The sequence below is a fragment of the Schistocerca nitens genome, chromosome 5 (genome assembly GCF_023898315.1).
Source record: "Schistocerca nitens isolate TAMUIC-IGC-003100 chromosome 5, iqSchNite1.1, whole genome shotgun sequence".
NCBI classification, from domain to species: Eukaryota; Metazoa; Arthropoda; class Insecta; order Orthoptera; family Acrididae; genus Schistocerca; species Schistocerca nitens.
In genome coordinates this window covers 747928108-747943210 of record NC_064618.1, presented here as the reverse complement: position 1 = coordinate 747943210, position 15103 = coordinate 747928108, and the positions used below count along the sequence as shown (strand labels likewise).

Here is a 15103-nt window from a genome sequence, read left to right as displayed (position 1 = left end):
TATGTCATGTATTGGAAAATTCGACTCGTTCCACATCATTACGAAATATCGTATTCATGATCCATGGAACTAGTATTAATCTAATTGAATCTAATCTAATCTAAACCATGAGTGGTCCCACCACCACCCATTACACTGTCACCTATACGCTTTGCCAGCCTCCCTTCTCCATACCTATTGAGGTGCAGGCCATGCCTAGAGAAACCCTATCTATTGACAGACTCAACTGGCACCATTGCAATGTGAGCCATGCACTCCGCCATCAGTGTCTACTCCAGCCCCATGTTAACACGTCTAACAGCAGTATTAAGATGAGGACGATCATGATGCTGAAACAGTTGCACAAAGTGCACATTAGTGCCACCAGTTTGAGTAGCTATCTTTGCCAGGTCACCACCTACATCATACTACCCGTCCCTATCAAGACTATTCCCAGCATCACCCACAATCAGTACCTCATCCTGTTTTGTAAAATTCCTACATAACTCCCCTATGTTAACAGTCACCAGAACCAACTCCGCATTAGGCTTCACAATGCTGGTGACCTGTTACTCACTCCCCAACATGCTGGCCCACACTTCTGCCATGTGAACTACCTGACAGCAGTACCTCCGTCCTTCTGTTGCAATTTGCAACTGACTTAGACTCGCTAACTATTGAGGACTGCTGCATGTTTCTCACACCTACAGCTACAAGAGGGTCCTCTTCACTCAACTCTTCCTAGCTGCCTTCTTACCAACCGCCAGTTCCCATTCCCTGTCACCCTTCACTCTCCTGAACCTATCTAGTTTCTCCTTTGTGTCTTGTAACTGCACATAAAGGGCACAGATCTTATGCTCCTGCTCCTCTGTCAACTTATTTCTGCTACAAATTCTGCATTTCCAGAAGAGGACTCCACTAGAATGCCCTCTGGCTTCCACACCTCATTCCTCCCAATGAAAATACTTTGAACAAATCTCAGACTGTAGCCCACTACTCACAAACCTACAACAAAGCCTACACTTCTCACTCATCATAAGATTTTAACATTCACTGAAGAAACAAAACATCTACGTTAAGTTAGTCCTATTACAACAGTAGAACTATTAAAGAACTAACAATAGTGATCTCAAATTTCACTCTCTCCTAAGAAAGCAACAACTTTTGTTAATACTACTAAACCACAACTAATACCAATATCACAAGAACTTCATACAATTTCTTATCCACAACAAAAAATTCAAGCAACCACTGGAAAAATCAATGAAACTAAACACAGTGAACAACAGTTTTACTGAAATATTTCACTACAAACAGCAAGAAATGTCCGCTGAAAAGTACTGAACTAAATTTAATAAATGACTTCAATGCACAAATAACTCTAAAAAACACAGAGGGCAAAAGTTTCCAAAGTTTATTAAACTGTTATTTTGACAGAAACAGCACGAAGCACAATTGAAAACTACTAAATTTAAGAACTGAATAACAGTGCACTAATAATTTTGTCAGGACTTAGCTTTAGAACTGCTGCAGCTGCAACTGCATGCCATGAAATGTAAACAACTGCTGAGACCTCCATGAACGATGTAAGCACACACACGAATAACAGGCACTCAAATCACTAACACAAAAAGAAAGATTGAGATAAATGAAAATCCACTAATATGTTACTTTAACAGCACATATTAACATCAATAATCTTTAAAATAAGTATCTGAAGTCTAAAACTGTGGAACTGTGACAGTTTAGTTTTGAATTGTCTAAAAAGGCAATATTTGTCCCACTGGCACTAGTAAGACAGCTTGTAAATTGTAAATCAGTAGTTATATCTTCTTATTTTGAGTTAACTCCCCTGCCCATGTTTTCCTCTGGAGACTAATTCTTTTTCTTCCTGTGTCCTTGTAATGCATCTTGTAGCTTTACCTTCTCTTCACCTGTAGCATTTTTGTAAGCTTCACATTGATTGCACAGATCTTTTTTTCACACAGAAACTCCAATATTAAATTCGGTATTGTATATATGTGTGTAGATCTCATAATTCACCGTTGGCATGTTAGCAGAGGATCACTCTGAAGAGTAATTTTTGTGCATTTCTGTAATGAATAAGACACCACCGGTGAATTTTCTTGTGTCACTCCTTAGATAATGACGCCCAGTATGGGGAATTAAGTTCACGTGATTCCTGACTGACTTCAGGATTCCTGGATCAACTTACAACGTTTTCCATCTTGCCCCCTTTTGTCAAATAGGTGCCCTCATTTTGGCTTTGATGACAGTACAGATTTTCGATTCGGTTATTCCCTACATGTTTATTAGAAATGTTTTGAACACTTGAATCTTCTGCTAATCTTTCATCAAGTAGAAAGTGCTACTAGACTGTCTAGATTCTCAGACAGTAATGCAGTGATATTTGAGAATGAGCATGCATGATGCATTCCAAGATGCTGTGTCAGGATTTCAGGACATGATCCAACTGAAATGTTACATTCTTCTGCAATCTCTCAGACAGTCAGTCTTTGATTGGCAAGCACAATTTCATTGACATTCCTGACACGAGTATTGATGGTAGATGCTGATGCGCATCCTGAACAAGGGTATCTTTAACTGCTGTTGGGCCATTTTTAAACCATGTGAACCATTTGTAACACCGAGTATGGCTTAACCACAAATCGCCGCATGAATCAAGAGAATCTCATTGTCTTTGCAATGATACTGGTGCCCAGTAATTCATGAATAGCTGATGCCTGTAGTTTTATGATGGTTTCTTTGTACAAGGGAGGATACATTTTTTAGCACACGCAGCACCCATTCTTCAAGTCTTATTAAATTTACCCACTCATGATATATAGCTTTTACCATTGTTACTCAACAATTTTGCTTTTCCTCTGCCCCAATTGATAACATTCCAATTTTTTTAAAAAGTTTTTTTAATGGTAGATTTTTCTTTATGGGTGGATGTCCTTTCACTTGAAAGTGTCAATTCATTGCTGCTTAATGGTTGATAAATGTCACTTAACCAGGAAAAATCTGAACATTGCACTTGCTCTTTCAACCACACACACATTTGAGACTGATATTTGTGTGATGTTTACATTTTGACGTTGGTGCCTATGGCTCCACCTTGCTTACCTGTTTTTTATAATTTCACTGTGTGGGGTTGATGGCTGTTCCTCTATACTGTTGACTTGCATTTGTGTTTCACTTACAATGGGGTGCTTTAACCCCCTTGGCCTTTTGTTATCTTTCATTAGCCCTTCAAGGGCAGAGTGTGTAATCTTCTTTACTTTGTTGCTCATTTTTGTCCCTGTAAAACAGAAGTGAACCTGAATTATGAGGTATGTTCAAAAAATTCTGGAACATTTCTGATTTCGCACCAATGGTGTGTCAGAGTGAAATGCAGTTGGTATCCCTGCACACGCCTGTGTTTAATGTGTAACCACCAGAAGTTTCATTGTTGTGTGTCTGTTAGTTATTGTTCAGTGCTATATTGAGTGGAAAATGGTGTCAACACAGTTTGTGAATTTCGAGATGGCGGAGTTAGAGGAGCAATGTGTCTGCATTAAATTTTGGATGAAACTCAAGAAAACCTTTAGAGAGACACACCAAATGATGCAGGGAACATACGGCGATTAGTGGTTAAGCCATACTCAGTGTTAAAAATGGTTCACATGGTTTAAAAATGGCCCAACAGCAGTTAAAGATACCCTTGTTCAGGATGCGCATCAGCATCTACCATCAATACTCGTGTCAGGAATGTCAATGAAATTGTGCTTGCCAATCAAAGACTGACTGTCTGAGAGATTGCAGAAGAATGTAACATTTCAGTTGGATCATGTCCTGAAATCCTGACACAGCATCTTGGAATGCATCATGTTACTGCCAAGTTTGTTCCATTACTCATGTTTCAAGACCAGAAAGACCTGTGCCTCACAATCTGTGAAGAGCTTTTGCATTATACAAATGTGAATGAGATGTTAAATATGAGAATCATAACTGGTGATTTGACGGGGTGTATGGTTATGATGTTGAAACCAAGGTCCACTTTTCACAATGTGTTGGGAAAAGTTCTCCAAGGTCAAAAAAAGCTCGTCAGTTCAGGGCAAATGTCAAAGTCAAGCTGATAGTCTTCTTTGACTTTGAAGGATTATTTCATTATGAATTCATGCCACAAGGACAAACTGTTAATCAGTGGTACTATTTGGAAGTGTTGCGATGCCTACTAGAAAATGTAAGAAGGGAATGGCCTGAAATGTGGCATACAATTCATGGCTTGTGCATTGTGTGTGACTATTGCACAAAAAATGAAATCACTGTGCTGCCTTATCCTCTGTATGCTCCACACCTGGCCCCTGCGAACTTTTTTTTAATTCCCAGAGTTGAAAATCTCATTAAAGGGGTGAAAATTGCAATGATAGATGAGATAAAGGAAAATTCGCAGGCGGTGCTTCACATGATCCAGCAAGAGGCATACCAAGATTGTTTCCGGAAGTGCAAATGACATTGGGAGCAGTCTTATCAACTGTGGAGAGTATTTTGAAGGAGACCATGCACAACAACTAAAAGATAAGTGTAGAAAAATTTTGTGGATAAAGCTCTGGAGTTTTTTGAACAGACCTTGTAAATGTTGTATAGCTATTTTGCTCATATCAACAACAATGCTAGGAATGGTTATAACACAAAAGTTATTTACACATTGAGGAAAGAATGACACTAAGAACAATTATGATTCAAAAGTTACTCAAACATCAGGAAAACAGTGGTAATATACACTTAAATCATTATCACAGCTACATATTCAGCAGTTGTGTCATTGTTTCACTGTACAAGCTACTTCATTAACCAAACTGGAAAACACAACTGACAAATACGATGATACTCTTCCAAACCTGAGTCACAACAATCAATATTTCTTCAAAGAAGCAACAACCCTCTAGTGGCACTACGTGTAACAACAGTTTAGATGATGTTTCACTGTATTAGCTACCTATTTATGAGATGATTTGTTGAATTCTGCAATTGTGTCATTGTTCTTCCAGAACGGCATTGTGTGACATCTGATAAGCAAGGAAGGATATGATACGGCCCAGTGTAGCACTCTAAATAGTTTTCTAATAGCCTCCTTTTTGCACAGGTGTGAAAATTCAAACCGAGCCTCCCTGCCTGCACATCAATGGTCAGTGCTTGGCATTGTAGTACTCTGGGTACTTTTGGGCATCAAGGTCACTATGCACGCATGCCAGCTATCTTGCTTCTTTGGTCCTGGTGATGAGATGTATATATAATCATCCTGAGTATCATCTGGTTGAAATGGGAACAGTGTATCCATTGTTGTTCAGTCTCGTGACCATGGAGCAGAGAGAATGCTATGAAGGCTGTGGTGTCTTGTTTAGATGTGTTGCTTGAATGTCACAGTGGAAAACACTGTATCCCAATACCTCTGTTCAACTTCACATAGATTAAGAGGAATCTCCCAGTGACTTATTGAAATGTTCTTTGAGGCTATTCATTTGTGGTGATTCTGTAATGTGAAATCACCTCTGATACTAGACTCAACTGGAATACTTTTTCACAATCAGAGATCATCACACAGGATGCTCTGTGCTCCAAAAAGATGTCTTCCAGAAGGAACTGCAATTTTCAGAGCTTCAGAAGTTGGTCAGCTTCAGTGTCAGCATAGCAGTTGAGGTAATTACTGCAGCCTGTTTCCATCAATTCCCATTTGTCAACTTTGGGAACCTCCCCAAGAGGTCAATTCCTGGCTGTGGAATTGTGCTACTGCAGACAGGATTGGTACCAGGTAATTGCAACATGTGCTTCTGTTGTTGATTCACGTTGTGTCTAATGGCCCAGTAGAGACATGGTCAGTGACACCTACATTTAGTCTATCTAGAAGAAGTTGGAGCATCGTGGAAATATTTAAAGATGACTTGGCGCAGATGAGCTAGGATGACAAGCAACCATTTCCATCTCATCAGATCACAGTTTGCTCTTACACAATGCTTTGATAATTAACTGGAATTCTCCTTTGGTCAGTTACTCCATCTTCAAGGCTTCTATAATTTTCAGCAGTTTCAGATCTTCACTCTGTTCAACAGAAATGTCATTTAATGCAGCAATGACTCATATTTCATCCACACTGCTGTGTTCTGCCAATGGATTCCTTGACACGTTATCAGTGTCCTTGTGTTTATGTCTGCTATTGTATGCAACTGTGGTATTGTATTCTCAAAGCCTCACTGCTCATCTCTCCAGTGTGACAGATCCTTTACATTAGTCAGCCAGCATAGAGAATGGTGGCCCACCACAACAGAGAATAGTTTGCCAAATAAATAGGGCTGGAACTTGTTGATGGCCGAAACAACTGGAAATCACTTTTTCTCGGTTGTAGAGTAGTCATCTTGGATTTGGAGAGTACTGTGGAAGCACTTTTCCAGCACTTTCCTGAAGAAATGCTCCTGTTCCAAAACCTTTGCATAAGTGTGTCTTGGTGTTCTCATCATACATTGCTAGACTGTAGATGATCTTAGCGCATCATTAAGGACAAGGGCAGATATTTTTTTCACCTTGTTCCAGCAAAATGTGGCGTCCCAGAACAGTTCTTGCAAGGGTTGTGCCTTGATACAGAAATCCCATAAGAATCGCCCTTAGTACAAGCATCTTCTGAGAAAACTTCTTGAATCACAACTTTGCTGATGATTCAGGAAATTGGTGACTGCTATTATTTTCTCTGGATTGTGACAGAGACTCCAACACCATTCACTTGGTACCCCTAGAGTTGTCTTTCTTGGGCAGTGAAGAGAGATTTTTTTGGATTCAGGTGGAGACCTGCAGTCAGGTTGCTTAGATGGTTGTCAGGTGGCTTATATGGCCCTCAAATGTTTAAGAAAAATGAAAGGGCAGTCTTGATTATATTTATACATGTTTATTTAAGAAATGTTGACCAAATATAGACTTTAAGGGATGTCTAAACAAGAATTGTAACTTAAATGTAAAGGTAAAAACAGTAATTAATTGAAGATATACCCAAGGATGGCAGGTGGAGATGGAGCAGGAACCATATGTGTGACAAGGATATCCACTGCTGGTTAGCATAAGGGAGCTATGGGTTAAATAGTGGAGACTCTACCCAAGTCTCTTGCTTGACATCAATAATTGCCAATGAGAGTTAGTTAATTACATGTTCATTGCATCATTTGCATGATACATTTTATGATGTGGTGGTACGAGTCATTTTACATTCACATTGCAAATTAATTTGTAAATATGGGTACATGGTGTGTGTGTGTGTGTGTGTCTCTATACATACACCTTTATAGTGTATGTCATTTCAAGCCAGTTTTTAGTGCTGTAAGTTGTGGGGAGCGGATGTGGTAGTTACGGCAATAAATAATCACTTGCACCCCTGTTACTTGGTATGAATACTTTTATTCTTGCAGTACATATCCAATTTGTGTGACATAGAGTGCTTACTATACAGAACTGATGTAGCAAAGATATTGTTGTTCTTGCTGCAGTAGGCCAGCAATATTATTGGGGGGCGGGGGGCAGGGGGGGGGGGCGGGGGGGGGGGGGTTAGTGTCAGTGGTTCTATGTCCCCACAGTGCTTACAATGCATTATGTTTGGATATGTTCAACCATTTTAAGCTAATTCCTATCCCATTTGACTTGTTCCAACATTCTGAGTTTGCAGTTTTGGGCTTCCATGGTGTCTGGCTCATCAGCACTGGTGGACCTTTCGTATCAGTGCAGTCACATCGCAGCTCGTATTGCTATTTAAACATTTTCTGGTGACTCATCATGTATGGCTTACATCTTTTACAGATGATGGCATTCAACTGATGCACCATGGGCTGTCCATATCCTCTGTTCCATGCCAGCAAAATGCAGCACTTAGTTGCTGGCACCTCTTGGGTCTCTGCAGATGGAATGTATCGATGTTCTAAACACCACTGCCTTGGTTATCGATGGCATATCCTCATTTATCTTTGCTGGTCTTATGTTCTGCATAATAACATCAAGTCCCCATAAAGTGCAACTACTATTTGTAGAACCTGTTTCCATTGGTTCACTGTTACAATGTTAATTATAGCATTTTAGGTAAACTACTTTATACAACAGTAAATTATATTGTCATTACATAAGAATTATATTGTTTGTACTCGTATTTTATATAATAATCACATAGATCCAGAACTTTCATCACGCTTCTCTGTATAAAATTCTTCAAATGTATTTGAAAAATGACACAGTGCTGCAGATAGCAAAGTCATGTCATACATTTAAGTAAAGGGTGGCCAAGAATTTGGTTCAAGAACCATGGCCTGTCTTGCATGTCATGGTGTCTGACCTGGTTGTGCACTTCTTCCACCACAATGCCGAGCTGTCTGAGGGAAGAGGGGGAAACTGCAAAATGTGCCGTATTTAAATGGCAATGCAGCCGGACTGCATATGATTTGATTTCATATTTCTCAACTACATAGATCACAAATGAAACAAATTTCAGTAATACTTATTTTTGGTGCACTATTTTTTATCTGGTACAAACTCTTGACACATAGACACACATGGACAATTTTACAGTTTTTCGCACTCAAGTTGCCCTATAATTGTGACTTATTTAGTTAAAAAAATACACACACACACACACACACACACACACACACATACATTGATTGAAATATTGTAGCACTTTTTGAACCTCATTATGTGGACATGGAAACTCTACCTGTGGAAAACAATGTAGATGTACTGGACAGTTTTAGTGTTAGAGGATTTGTCTTTAAAATTGGAATTACGTTGCAGTTCAGTCACTTCCATCTGCAAGTGGACAGGGGTGTTCTAATTGAAATCTCAAATAACAAATGGTCTCAAAAACAGATGTGAGACTGACATCATCTTCAAAACATTTAGAAAACTATCCTTGTAATTCTATCAAGGCCACAATGAAATCTTGGACTCTCACTTTTTCTTTAAGGCTAGTGAATTTATGGAACTGTGCCAGAGAGCTCAGGGACTGGGCTATTTTTTTTTTTTTTTTTAAATCAATACAATCTCTCTCACCTTGCAGTTAAGTCCACTTAAAATGCAAGGTCTGCAATCCATTCTGAATGTTCTAATTTTCATCCTGCGCTCCTTCTTTCTTAATGAATTCAACAATAGTGGACTTTAAATTGAAAATTCATCCCAGTTATACCTCTCGACCTAACCAACATAACTTGCAGCAATGTATGAACACTCCATACTCTTCTTTCAGATCCATCACAAACTGTTGCAACTGACAGTGGAATAATGTGTGCAGTTTCAGAAATTTTACTGTTCATACTACCAATTCCTTCACATGCTCAATGCCTGCAAATTTAACACGAAGTGCTCGTTGGTGTACAGAACAATGAATCCCGTCTATCAATCACTGTAATTCTTGCTCTTTCACTGTCGACCAAATCTTTAAAATATTTCTGCATGGTCATGTAATGTTATTTAACAGCAAATTTGCGGAACCTTTTGATTATGCGACTGCATAATAGCTACTGAAAATTCTTATCACTCTCTTCTGTCATTCCCATTCATTTATAAAGTCATGTGACAATAAATTGGTAGACTGCCTCTTTTTGTTCAAAAAGCCACTTGAGCTGTTATCATCTTTTATACCATGAGCAAATAGTGACGAGTAAACAGTGCTGACACATGATTCTGCCAAACAGAACGGACTCATGCCGAATGAAAAATGCCACACTACAACAGTAAATGAAATGTTGTGCTCCTTCTGAGAAGGACCGAGCAGTGCCAAGACAAGCTGAGCTGTGGCCACGCATCGGGCTCGTGTGTGGCCTGGCACACTGTGGCCAGCCCTGATTTAAGGTGGGGAAGCAGGTTGTCCATCATACATTTGAAGACGGCTGGAGCATTACACAGTCCAAATGGCATAACGTTAAACTCATAGAGGGTGTCAGCAGTTATGAAGATAGTCTTTTTCTGATCAGCCTTGTCAATGTCATTTATCCAATAGCCTGTCTCCATGCTTATGTTGGGAAATACTTTGCACCTTCCGAGCAGTTGTGCAGCTGGTGACATCTTTTATGAGTGCTGGCTAATTGGCTGATGATTTCCAGTATTTTACCAAGGGCTGCTTGGTTTCTTTTTTCTCCTCTCCTGACTTGAAAGCATATGAAACTTGACGAGAAATTGGCTATCACCTGGCAACATTGTTCCTTAGTCAGGCAATATCCTTATTGGCAGTCTGATAGTAGCTACCGCCTCTGCATCAACTGTAGAGGAAGCAGAGCTCGATTCTTTGTCACTGTCCTATTATAAGTACCTTTAGGAATGAGTTGTGGCTGCTTGTTACAATTAGTGATTCAAATTTCTCTAGACTACCTACAATGCTTATGATTGGCACCAGCCTGCAGGTTTTTTTTGTGTGTTTGTGTGTGTATGTGAGTTTGATTAGACTTTTGCTATAACAAAAGCTTCACAGGTCTAACTGAACATATGACTGACGAATGGAATTTGTTTCCTTTGTGGTGGTGGGTTAGCCAAGTTTTCAATGGCAAACACCCACATTGAGCAATGTTTGTTATGTGTGCTTGTAGGAACAGCTTCATCAGTCTGGAATTCTGATCTTCTGGACTGCTTATGCTGCCTGCGAGAAGTCCCATCTGAGAATAAATTATGACTACATGCTGTTAAAACAGACCAATTGAAGGGCTGTAATCTATCATTGATAGTTATTCTTGCAATACTTGTTCCTGTCGGCTGGACATATTTCCCATTTAGACCTTCAACACAATCGCTTTTGTGTCTTTTGCTGATGATGATAAGCATTTGACATTACAGAAAAGGAAGATGATGATGATGACGATGATGATTTGTGGGTGAGGGCACTAAACAGCAAGGTCATCAGCACCCTTGCATGAATGATACACAGATGAGCATGGTGAAAATTTATTAAAAATAATAATTAATTGGAAAATCAAGTTTCATTCACATGCAATTGCAAAGACAACTCTGATAAGCACATGCAATTGCAAAGACAACTCTCATAAGGCGAGCTTCAAAAAAGACCTCTATAAAAGTAAGATGAAACACAGCAGAATAACTACATAAAATCAAGGATAAAATACCAGTATCAATATGGTTAGAAAGGGAACAGGTGACTGCAGCTGGATGGCTGCTTAGAAATAATGGGTGACCAAGCCATTCTGTGACACATTAAAATCTCCCGCCCAGTACCCTGGGAAAAATACCTGACATCACACAAAATCAACTTAAATCACACTCGCCTCATTATCAGTTAAGTAGAGGGCAGGTCCTGTAGGAATCGCAGATCAAGCCTCAGGTTGTCATATAAAACACTCTCAATTAAAATATGTCATATTAACAGCTGTGTCCCACATCTGTGTCTGTGAAGGCCTTGGTGAGACCCTCCAGCAAACTGAGAAATGGAGTTTTTGTCACTATTGATACACTGTCCCCAGGTGGCCATGCTATATGGGAGGGATTTTTTGGTGTGAAAGGGATGACAGCTGTCAAAATGTTGGTACTGTTGGTGGGTTTAATGTGGACAGAGGTGCAGATGAAGCCATCAGTGAGGAGGAGGTCAACATCTAAGAAGGTGACATGCTGGGTTGAGGAGGACCTTGTGAAGCAAATGGGAGAGGTGTTGAAACTGTGAAGGAATGGAGATAGGGTGTCTTGGCCCCGAGTCCAGATCATGAAGATATCACCAACGAATCTGAACCAGTGTTTGGTGTTTTGGGAGTCTAGGAAGGTCTCCTCTAGAAAGCACATAAAAAATTGGCATAGGAGGGTGTTGTATGGGTGCCCATTGCTATGCCACAGATTTGTTTAGATACCTTCCCTTCAATGGAGAAGTAGTTGCGGGTTAGGATAAAGTTAGTAAGGTGTATGAGGAATGTGGTAGTGGGTTTGAAGTCTGAAGGACAATAGGAAACGTAGTGTTCAAGAGCAGTATGACCATGGGCATGAGGGGTGTCAGTGTATAGAGAGGTGATATCAATGGTGACAAGTACAGTACAGGAGTGGGGATGGTGAAGAGCTGGTGAAGGAAGTCATTGGTGTCTCTGACATGGGAGGCTAGATTACGGGCAGTTGGTTGGAAGCGTTGGTCAATGAGGGCTGAAATTCTTTCAGTGGGGGCATAAAAATTTATTGCAAAAAAAAAAAAAAAAAAAAAAAAAAAAAAAAAAAAAAAAAACATTGAATTACTTGGCTTAAGTATAATGTATGGAAGCTGAACCTTCAGTTGTGATAATATTAAGCCTAAATCAATGCAAATATTCTTGTATGATTTAAAAACATGTATTGTAAATCACAATGACTTGTCCAATATCATACTGTATACCTTGTACAACAAATGATCAAAAGGACCAATAAAAATGTAATAACCAGTCACAACGGGGTGTCCAGGATTGTTGGGTCTGTGGATCTTGGGGAGCCTGCAGAAAGTTGTTGTGGGGGATATCATAGGGGTAAGATGGGAGTTATCCTTACAGCACATTCTCCGCTGCTGTAATTATCCCAGTCTCAACCTATGGTAACACACTGTCCCCACACCCTCCACCAAACAGTTTCCACCGCCTCTGTCCTACTGTCTCCTCCACATTCTCATCTCCCACTCTGTTTATTTGCATCCCTTTGCCAATGCATCCAACTGTCTTTCCCTGCTCCTCTCCTTTTTTCCCCACCTCCCTGCTCCACTACTTCCTGACGCTGTGCCTGTTGGCAGTCTAGCCTCTGCACATCCATGACAGTGTTCATCTCTCTCCCCACCCATTCCTTACTATTCTTCCCCTTCCCCACCCCCTCCAGATTACCGCTTGCATCCCACATGATGTTGCATTCTGGCCCGAAACACCAGATTGAAACCTTCATGTGAGTGACTTTTAATTGTGCCTGTCTGCAAATGACGTGTCTTCCTTGCGGTAAGTAGCTATCTGTCTATGTACTTTTTGTGTTTTTAACACTGATAATGACCATTTAGTGAAGATGCTGAGTCACAGATAGGTATAACAACAAGACTGTCAAGAAAGTAAGCTTTCAGCCAAAAAAGGCCTTCTTTATTATTAGACAAAACACACGCACACACATGTTCATTGTGTGATCAAAAGTATTCAGACACCCCCAGAAACATTTTTTTTTATATTAGGTGCACTGTGCTGCCACCTACTGCCAGGTACTCCATCCTCCATTGATGTTTTAAGCACCTTCTTGCTTCCCAATGTTGAAGAGCAATTCAGGGATGGCGATTGCATCTTTCAACACAATCGAGCACCTATTCATAATGCACGGCCTGAGGTAGAGTGGTTACACGACAGAAACATCCCTGTAATGGACTAGTCTGCACAGAGTCCTGACCTGAATCCTACAGAACACCTTTGGGATGTTTCTGAATGCTGACTTTGTGCCAGGACTCACCGACCGACATCTATACCTCTCCGCAGTGCAGCACTGCATGAAGAATGGGCTGCCATACCCGAAGAAACCTCCCAGCACCTGATTGAACATACGCCTGTGAGAGTGGAAGCTGTCATCAAGGCTAAGGTTGGGCCAACACCATACTGAATTCCAGCATTACTGATGGAGGGCACCACGAACTTGTAAGTCATTTTCAGCCAGGTGTCTGGATACTTTTGATCACATGGTGTATGTGTGGAGTTGTGTTTGCATGAGTGTGAATGTTGAGTAATTCTGATGAAGGCCTTTTTGGCTGAAAGTTCACTTTTTTGACAGTCTTTTTGTTGGGCCTATCTTCAACTCAGCATCTCTGTTATAGGATGAGTAGTAACTACCCTTTTCACAATATTATCACTATCCCATTCTGGATTTTCCATTATTAGCATTGATAATGGCTATTCAATGGCTGAACTCAGGAGCTGCTCTAATAAAACTAGAACTGAAATGTGACTCGTTTCTGCTCTTTACCATTTTGAAAGTTATATCACAGTCTGAGAGTGCATTCCACTTTCCTGATGGAAGGTAATTTGATATTTGGATTTACCATGTGGCATAGGGCCAAAGCATTTTGTATATTTGACCATGTGATTTACCCATGACTTTAAAAACTGAAGAACAGCACCTATTCTATTAAGTGGACTTGGTGCTGACTGTTGCTGAATGTTTTCTTCAGTTTGGACTGGGATTTGTCCCAGCTATTGAGCTTCTCTTCATTTTTCTTGAGCCCCTGTTTGGCTGTCCCATTAAAGTAAAAGTACACATCTGACAAACACATCATGTCACACCACTTGTTGTATTTGGTGATTTAGTCAAATTCCTTCTGCCATTTTGTGTGGTCCTGACCAGTGGCTCCAAAAACACTGATTGATGCCTCAGAAAACTGGTCTGTTAACGAAGTAATGCACTGAGTACTGAACTGAACTCTTGGTTGGATAGTACAGTTGTTTCTACAACCATCCAATATTCCAGAATGCTCGTATTTATACAAACGTAAAATACGCCAGAAAGTACAAATCTTGAAAATTTCAAGAATATTACCAAAATGCTAAATAGCATATAATTGATAGTTGCCAGGTTTGAGCTGGTGACCCCACAGCCTGTCAATCAATGATGCTAACCACTATGCCATGCTGCGTGCACCGTAGCTTGTGGCAATAGAAATGAGTTACTGTCATCTGTTATAAGCCACTGTGTCACACAGCTGAATAGAATGTCCAGACAATTAATATGATTTATTAATTGCATAATGAAATAGTGTGCCCTACTGTATGAGAATGTATTGTGGAACTCTGCTTAGTGTTGGAGAGAAAGAGGGAATGAATGAATGACAAAGTGCATTGTATGATGGCAATGGGAATGATTTTTGTATGCACACGTCTTATGCACTAACATTTTGTGAAAATCTTTGGTAAATATTTTTTTATGGTTTTTACAAGTGAAGACAGTAATCTTATCCTCAACTTACTAGACGTATCAGTTTTTATACAGTGTCAAATTTTTTCCGCAGTCCATTTGGCTATCCCCCTATAGATTTGGTATGGTTTACTGTCTAAATAATCTTAGGAAACAGTAACCTGTTTACAAGAATAGGTCAGGCAACAATTCACCTGTAGATGTACAGTTGACAAAACAAAACTGTTCATATCTTGAT

General features: G+C 39.9%; 1 protein-coding gene across 2 annotated transcripts in view; it reads right to left on the bottom strand.

Annotated features, from left to right (window-relative positions):
* LOC126260143 (CAAX prenyl protease 2) overlaps positions 1–15103 on the bottom strand; it is a 147181-nt gene that overhangs the window by 12927 nt on the left and 119151 nt on the right. For both annotated transcript variants that reach the window (XM_049957394.1, XM_049957397.1), the window contains one exon: positions 3109–3283. In XM_049957394.1, coding sequence (XP_049813351.1) covers positions 3109–3283 — 175 coding nt within the window. The remainder of the gene's footprint in view (positions 1–3108; positions 3284–15103) is intronic.